The sequence below is a fragment of the Nicotiana attenuata genome, chromosome 8, assembly GCF_001879085.1.
Source record: "Nicotiana attenuata strain UT chromosome 8, NIATTr2, whole genome shotgun sequence".
NCBI classification, from domain to species: Eukaryota; Viridiplantae; Streptophyta; class Magnoliopsida; order Solanales; family Solanaceae; genus Nicotiana; species Nicotiana attenuata.
In genome coordinates, this window is record NC_031996.1 from 22,286,775 (window position 1) to 22,295,491 (window position 8,717).

The window sequence follows — 8,717 nt, forward strand, 5'->3', positions numbered from 1 at the left end:
GTTTTTGCTGCTAATGTGTCCTACAAGATTTCAAAATCAAGGATTCAAATGCAGGCTTCCTTCACATCAATTCCAGGGGGTATAAGAGAAATGCTAGCAAAGAAAAGAGTTTCTGATATTAACGTAGTAGCTATTTCGGCAGTTATTGCTACAACACTTAGCAACTATGGCAAAATGAGAAATTAGCTTTGCCAATTTAATTTTATTGGAAAGAAATTTTATGAAAATGTGAGTAGCCATGAAATTCTATTTTGTGGCTATTGTTAGATAATAGCCATGAATTTTATATTCGTACTAAAAATTCGTAGTTTTAGATACATAACGTTGTAATGGCTACATGTAGTCTGGACACTAATTGACATACAAGCCGAATTGTGATAATATACGGACACCACTTGTAAAAATTCATGATATGCTACTACTTGCCGTGCATGAATATGAAAGAATTACATGCAAACTGCATTTCGATACTCCAAATATCTACTGCTACGTACTAAGACATGAAGCTAACCACTAATAAGTTAAGAAAACAAACAGAAAAAACTCAAAGTAAAAGAAAACACTACTTAGAAACCTATATATAATTAGCACTACAACAAATTAACGTCCACTTCACTTAGTCTTGGATTTGTTTTCTTCAGCAACAGTAGTAACATAACTGACTACAGCTTTAGTTCCTTCAGCAATGGCATGCTTCCCAAGTTCTCCAGGCAACACCATCTTCACAGCACCCTGAATCTCCCTCGACGACAACGTTGTCCTCCCTACGTACTTTGACAACGTTGCTGCTGCCTCTGCAATTCTCTCAAACATGTCTCCCATCAAATTGTCCAATATGATCATAGCTTTTGATGATATTCCCAAATCGGGATGCACTTGCTTCATTACCTTATAAATATATCTCCCATAACCTACTTTAGTCCTCTTCTTTTTCTTCCTTTTGCCTTCTTTTACGATCTTCGTTGGTTTCTTATTCTGCCCTTTCTCTCCTTCTTCTGCCTGTTCTTGTTGTTTATTTTCTTTCTCTTGTGTTTCGTCAGTGAGTGGTGTAACAACTACTTGGAGAGTTTCTTCGACCATTTTCTTGGCGGTGACTGTGGTACTCACTCTTTCGTTACTCTTCTTTGGTGCCATTGTTTGGTTTCTCTTGTTGGATTTTCCCTCTCTTTGGAATTTTTAGAAAGGTTTTGAGAGTGCTTCTTGAGAAAACTGCAGGCTTTATAAAGTGAGATTTTGAACTGTCAACAGAGAACGGTTAAAGATTACGTGTGTAAAAATGTGGATATGGCGGAGGAAGTTAACAGATACGTGGGTTACATCTAGGATATACATCAAAAAACGGTTCTAGCGGAGAATTTAGCATATATTCTCCTCGCTTTTGTCAATAGTAGTATTTTCACGTCATCGACGGTCCAGCACCGTACATCTTAACCTAGCGATAAATTAATGGTATTCTGTAACTTACCTTGACATGTTTCTAGAATTCTAGTGGATATGAAAAAAAAAAAAATTGACCAATAGATTTGAATTCATAAAGTGAGAATAAGTAAATTATTTTAACACAACAAAATTTGTAAGCTTAATCAAGTAAATTTCTTGATAATTGATAGCACAAGTAAAAAAGCTGCTCAATAAATTTTGATAAAGTTATATAGTAATAAGCAACTGTAAACGTTTAAATTTTATCGAATTTAAATCGATAAGATAACATGGACTATATTTTAATATATTAGTCTAAATAGATATTTTGGGCTTGTATAATTGAATTAATTATGTGAGTTCAATATAATTGGGCTACAAATGATGAGCCCACTACACCAGGCCCAAGATAACATCTTCCTAGAGGCCTAGTTTGATGTCACGTGCGAAATGACGTGGCACGCCAATTCAAATGGAAGAGCCAATACGATCGTGCCACATGTCAAAGTGACAAGGCATGCCGAGCCAAATTAAAAGGCCAATGAAACCGTGCCACGTGTGCCAGTGACATGTTATGGCCAATGAAATGCAGCCTTGTCACACTTCAATTTGATTGGTCGGAAATATTTTGTTCTTCTCCTAACTCTTTCCTTCTACAACTATAAATAGGGGTCTTCAAAACTTAGAAAATGGACCAGAAGTTATAACAAGAAGACACAAGGGAGCTCGTGGATCAAAGGCCACAATTCTCTGCAAACTGCAAAAGTTCAAGTGTTGAAGCACTTCAACACAAATTTCATGTATTCAAGAACAAGGACAAAGTCAAATCAAATACAAGGCGTTAGAGATCAAGGCTAATTGTTCGTGATAAACTTTGTGGAAATAATCAAAGTTTTCACGACAGATAAATCAAATTCAAATTCAAGATCAAACTCAAAGACCCTTGTATTTATATTGAAAAAGTAGAATTAGAGGAACCATAGAGATTGTAATACTCAAATTATTTGAAATCAAATACTATAATTGTTGCAATATTTTTTTGTCTTGATTTTATTTTCTCGACGTAAATTTATTGTCTACAAATTCTAGCACGCCCAGTGGGGCTGTGACGACCCAAAGGGTCATCACCTGTTTCCTCATCCATTCCGTGCTTTCGAGGCCTTAAAACCTCTTTTTTTTACTTGCCTCGATTTGTGTGCGCAGTCCGGGCGCGCAGCCAGAAAGCTTTTATGTTGAAATATGTGAATTCCGTGAAAAATTTGAAGAATTTTTATATTAATATGATTATAGTTGACTTTGGTCAACTTTTTTGGTAAACGAACCCGGACCCGAGATTGGACGGTCCTGGAAGGTCCGTAGAAAAATATGGGACTCGGGCATGTGCCCGGAATCGAATTCCGAGGTCTAGAGCCCGAGATATGAATTTTTCCGTGAAATTGTTTATCTGAAATTATTAAGGAAAATGGAAATGAAAATTGATTAAAAGACTATGGTATCGGGCTCGTATTTTGGTTCCGGCGCCCGGTACAAGTCTTAAATATGTGGTAAGCACTTTCTGTGAAGTTTGGTCGAAATCGGACGTCATTTGACGTGCTTCGGACCTAAATATCTAAAGTTTGAAGTTTATGAAGTTATAATGAAAAATCATGTGCTTTGAGGCTTGATTCTATGTAAATGATGTTATTTTGTTTCCGTAGGATGTTTTTGAGGTTGTATGCGTGTTTTGTTTGGAGCCCCGAGGGCTCGAGTGAGTTTTGGATAGGCATCGGATTGCATTTCTCATTTTTTTTTTAAAAATCTGGTATGTTGGCTTCTGTGGTTTTCGCAAATGCGAAAGGGAGACTCGCAATTGCGAGCTCGCAAATGCGAGCTTCCAGTCGCAATTGCGAGGTCTGGGCAATTACGCACAGGTCGCAAATGCGAGAATTTCGCTCGCAAATGCGAGAGGCCACTTTCTTGGTTCATGTCTTATATCATGGGCTACCAAGAAACAAAATTCGGTAGCCCTATCTACTGCTGAAGCTGAGTATGTGGCTGCAGCTTCTTGTTGTGCTCAACTACTGTGGATCAAACAATAATTAGTAGACTTTGGTATAGAAGTGGGATGCATACCAATATTTTGTGATAACACTAGTGCTATAAGTATGACAAAGAACCCTGTTCATCATAAAAGGACCAAGTACATAGATGTTAGACACCACTTCTTGAGAGATAATTATGAGAAAGGATTAATCTCAATAGAATTCTATGCTACTGATAAACAAATAGCTGACATCTTCACCAAAGCACTGAATATGGAAAACTTTGAAAGGAACATGTTGGAATTAGGGATGATTAAGATCACCTAAAAGGAACCGGTTCAGAATGCAATGAAAAAAAAACATTTTTTTTGGTTAGAAGTTCTGATTTTATGTAAATATCTAGACTAATTCTTACTCAGTTTCATACTCTAATCAGTATACTCCTGTGATGTGTGTTTATATTAATTCATTGATCTCTTACAAAGTTTTTTTCTATTCTGATATATGAGGCATAATCAAGAGGAGTTCTACTTGAAGAACCTGGTTCATCAGTATATGCTCATGAGAAAAGGTCAGGTATGTTTCTATACTTTGCACAATTAGAAAAATAAATATTCCAATTATGAGCAGAAGTCCTATCTTAACCAAACTCCTAAAAATCTAACCGTTGTGCATTGAACCAGTTTCATTCTCTTCAAATTCTAAATAAAACGGGATTATCTCCTTAAAATTAGCGTCGATCAATTACCTCTTAAAAACTGGAGTCCTAATGAGATTAGACCCCTGATTGACCACTGCAAAAGACTGTCATTACTGCACCTTATCATACTCTACTTTAAATACACTCCACATATTCCTACTACACTCCATAACCATCATTAAGTGTTAAACCCCTGATCATCCTCCATCTCTCCAAAATTCTTCAAAATTCCAAAAAAAAACCTCCAGAAATTCTCCGCCATGACTAACTCTCAAGAAAATCCTTTAACTCCCCCACCAGTATCTCCTAATACATCTTCATCTGTACCTCCTAGCGACAACCCTAAACCAAGATTCCGCAGGCAGAAAATGTTGGCTAGAAAGACTGTTGCTACTGGTGTTTTGAGAACAGCTCTCAACGAAAAATTGAAAGCGAGTCAAAGAGGGGGAAGCTCTGAAAAAGAATCATCTGACTCAAGTTCTGAGTCTGAAGCTTTTGTCTCTGCAAGCGATGGAGAAGAACGTGGGTCTTCTGAATCAGACAAAAATCAAGAAACTCCTAAAGAGGTAAATACATGCTATATTTTTTCTGATGTAGTGGAGAAAGTAGATGATAGGTTTGTGTTAGTGGGATCTGTGAGAGATGTAAGTGAGGGAGAATCGAAGAGGAAGGGAAAGAAAAAGAAAGGTGAAATTCTTGCAATTTGTGGAGGAGTTGAGGAGAGTGGCAACAAGCCAGGGGGAAGTGAATCTGGAGAAGCTGCTGAAGGTCTTGTGAACCTGAGTGAACAACAAGATGGACCTAGTTCATCTGTGGAAGAAACCTTGGCTGACATTCTGAAGAAAGTTGGAGAAAGCTATGATCCCAAGAAGCGCAAAGCTTCTTCTCAAAAGGCTCCAACTGCCTCTAAGCCAACAAAGAAGAGCAAGGTGTCATCTCCTAAGTCTACTGTTCCTTCAGCACCAAAGGTGAAAGCTACCAGAAGCAGGTAAGGCAAAGCGAGGCTGAGTTGCAGAAAGCCTTAGAGGCAAGCAAGAAAAAGAACAAAGAAAAGGGAAAAGCTAAAGTTCTGGAAAGTTCTGTGGCTGCAGAAGAAGAGGAGGAAGAGATGGAACTGGTCCATCAGGAGAGAGGTACAACTGAGGAGGTTCCCACTCCTAAACCTAAGAAATCCAAGACTTCTACCAAGAAGTCTTCAGAATCTATCTCTACTGAACCCTCCCTGGCAAAAAGAACCAGGTCTGCAGTTAAAGGAAAACAAGTGAAAGTTCCTGAAGAAGAAGAAGAAGCTTGGAGTGGAGAAGAAGAAGAAGAAGAGGAATCTGAGAAAGAGCAGGACAGGTTTATCCTTTTTGGAAAAAGAAAAATATTGAAAGGAAGAATTCTGAAAGACCTGGAGGAGCCAGGCATGAAAAGATTGGTTGATGCACTGGAAGCACAGGGTTGGAAGGACATGGTTCTTCAACTGGATGGCAAGCTTGCAAGAAAAGAACTGATAGAGTTTATGGCGAATGCCACAGTGGTGAATGGGGTTGTTACAAGCCTGGTGAGAGGAGTAGAGGTGCAGTTTGATGCACCTAAGTTGGGAAGAATTCTAGACATACCCTGTGAGGGATATGATGATTATACTAGGCAAAGGTGGCCTTGTCTAGATTCTCTCCCTTCTGCTCTCCAAATCACCCGGAATTTCTGTGATACCAAGTCTACTGAAGATGTGCCTGAGGCTAGGTTTGTGCAAAAGAGTGAGATGAAGCCTGAGCACAAGGTGCTATTTGAATTTGTGAACAAGTGTCTGCTGCCCAGACAGGAGAGAAGGAACACTGCAAATTATATGGACCTGGTCCTTCTGGAGTGTCTTGTGACAGGAAAGCAGATTAACTGGCCTAGTNGATCTCCCTAGATCACTAACAAGCTCAATAACGATCGAATCAACCTATCCCTCAACAATACAATTCGGGGCCAACCAAGCCGACTCAAGCTAGAACACGCATCCACATTGACCTGCCAACGAACTTAAGCGATGGAGAAGAACGTGGGTCTTCTGAATCAGACAAAAATCAAGAAACTCCTAAAGAGGTAAATACATGCTATATTTTTTCTGATGTAGTGGAGAAAGTAGATGATAGGTTTGTGTTAGTGGGATCTGTGAGAGATGTAAGTGAGGGAGAATCGAAGAGGAATTGAAAGAAAAAGAAAGGTGAAATTCTTGCAATTTGTGGAGGAGTTGAGGAGAGTGGCAACAAGCCAGGGGGAAGTGAATCTGGAGAAGCTGCTGAAGGTCTTGTGAACCTGAGTGAACAACAAGATGGACCTAGTTCATCTGTGGAAGAAACCTTGGCTGACATTCTGAAGAAAGTTGGAGAAAGCTATGATCCCAAGAAGCGTAAAGCTTCTTCTCAAAAGGCTCCAACTGCCTCTAAGCCAACAAAGAAGAGCAATGTGTCATCTCCTAAGTCTATTGTTCCTTCAGCACCAAAGGTGAAAGCTACCAGAAGCAGGGTAAGGCAAAGCGAGGCTGAGTTGCAGAAAGCCCTAGAGGCAAGCAAGAAAAAGAAGAAGGAAAAGGGAAAAGCTAAAGTTGTGGAAAGTTCTGTGGCTGCAGAAGAAGAGGAGGAGGAGATGGAACTGGTCCATTAGGAAAGAGGTACAACTGAGAAGGTTCCCACTCCTACACCAAAGAAATCCAAGCCTTCTACCAAGAAGTCTTCGGAATCTGTATCTGCTGAACCATCCCTGGCAAAAAGAACCAGGTCCGCAGTTTAAGGAAAATAAGTGAAAGTTCCTGAAGAAGAAGAAGCATGGAGTGGAGGAGAAGAAGAAGAGGAATCTGAGAAAGAGCAGGACAGGTTTGTCCTTTTTGGCAGGAGAAAGATATTGAAAGGAAGAATTCTTAAAGACCTGGAGGAGCCATGCATGAAGAGATTGGTTGATGCCCTGAATGCACAGGGGTGGAAGGACATGGTTCTTCAACTGGATGGCAGGCTGGCAAGAAAAGAGCTGATAGAGTTTATGGCAAATGCCACAGTAGTTAATGGGTTTGTTACAAGCTTGGTGAGGGGAGTAAAGGTGCAGTTTGATGCACCTAAATTGAGCAGAATTCTAGACATACCCTGTGAGGGCTATGATGACTATACTCGGCAAAGATGGCCTTGTCTAGATTCTCTCCCTTCTGCTCTCCAAATCACCAGAAATTTCTGTGGTACCAAGTCTGTTGAAGAAGTGCCTGAGGCTAGGTTTATGCAAAAGAGTGAGATGAAGCCTGAGCATAAGGTGCTATTTGAATTTGTGAACAAGTGTCTGCTGCCCAGACAGGAGAGGAGGCATATTGCTAACTACATGGACTTGGTCCTTCTGGAGTGTCTTGTGAGAGGAAAGCAGATTAATTGGCCTGCTTTCATTGTCAAGCTGCTGGATAGAGTCATCAATGGCTTTAAGGCCCATGCCACACCTTATGGGTTTATACTGACAACTGTCTTGGCCAAGCTAGATGTGCCATTGAAAAAGTGGGAGATGGCCTCCAGCAAAGAGCACTTTGGAATCAAAACTCTGCAGGCTTGTGACTATCTGCTAAGTGTAGCCCCAGTTGAACCTGGTTCATCCGTGAAGACTCCTATAAACAGCAAAGTTAGGGCATTGGTCCTAGAGTGTGGAACAAAAGATGCAGAAATTGCTAGGCTCCAGGCTCGCATTGCTGAACTAGAAAATGAAAGAAATGGTCTCAAAGATGAGCTAGCAAAGGAAAAAGAAAAGAGTGAAGGGATGCTCCAAACAATGCTCAATCTACTTCAATCCCAACCATCTAGTTCCTCCAAGCCCTAGAACCAGTTTAGAAACCCCTTCAGTGACCCAGATTCGGGACTTTTCTCTGTTTTTTTCTCATGGTTGGATGTTTGTTTTTCTTTTTGTGGTCTGTTATGTCGAAACACCCACTAATCAATGAAAATATGCTTTGTTTTCTCTTGTTCTATGAAACTTCTGATCTTAATAGTTAAATTTTTGTGAAGTTGATTATTGATTAACTATGTCATGTTTTCACTTGCAGTTGCCCCAGTGGCCATGAGTATTAATAAACATCTGGGATTCATATAATATGCAACTTTTCGATGATGCCAAAAGGGGGAAGAGATATTGTGCTTTACTTTGTATTCTGAAAAATGTGATGTTTATAACCTGATTAAACCTGGTCCTTAATGATAAGTTAAATTAAAGTGTGAAAATTAAGCTGAGTTCCACAGGGTCTCTGATCAATAAAAGCACAGAGTTTGTCATCATCAAAAAGGGGGAATTTGTTGGCCCAAGTTCAGATGAAGTTTTGAAGATTGACAAAATGAACTCAGTCATGAACCAGGTTCATCATGTGAGACATACACAGTGTTGATATATTTATTCATGTGACAGACGTGTCAAGATAGGTCTCAAGGGTCAGCAACAATCAGTAACAATATCTTCAGAGTTGATCGAAAAGGTTGCATAGGATAAGGAGTTGAAGTCTCCTTATGTAAAGAGAACTACATCCGGATCAAGGATAAGGATTGGAGTTTGAGTTGTTCTAGGACTCGAATTTGATGAAGGATCAG

At 39.7% G+C, this 8,717-nt stretch overlaps 1 protein-coding gene across 1 annotated transcript; it reads right to left on the minus strand.

The window, feature by feature from the left end:
- On the minus strand, positions 343-1,172 carry LOC109231810 (late histone H2B.L4-like). Its single transcript, XM_019397443.1, has one exon. It carries the CDS (start codon positions 1,132-1,134, stop codon positions 613-615), a length of 522 nt encoding a protein of 173 aa, XP_019252988.1. The 5' UTR covers positions 1,135-1,172; the 3' UTR covers positions 343-612.

What these genes read in the sequence shown, in the direction of transcription:
- LOC109231810 (XM_019397443.1), bottom strand. Translation starts at nt 1,134, where the DNA reads ATGGCACCAAAGAAGAGTAACGAAAGAGTGAGTACCACAGTCACCGCC.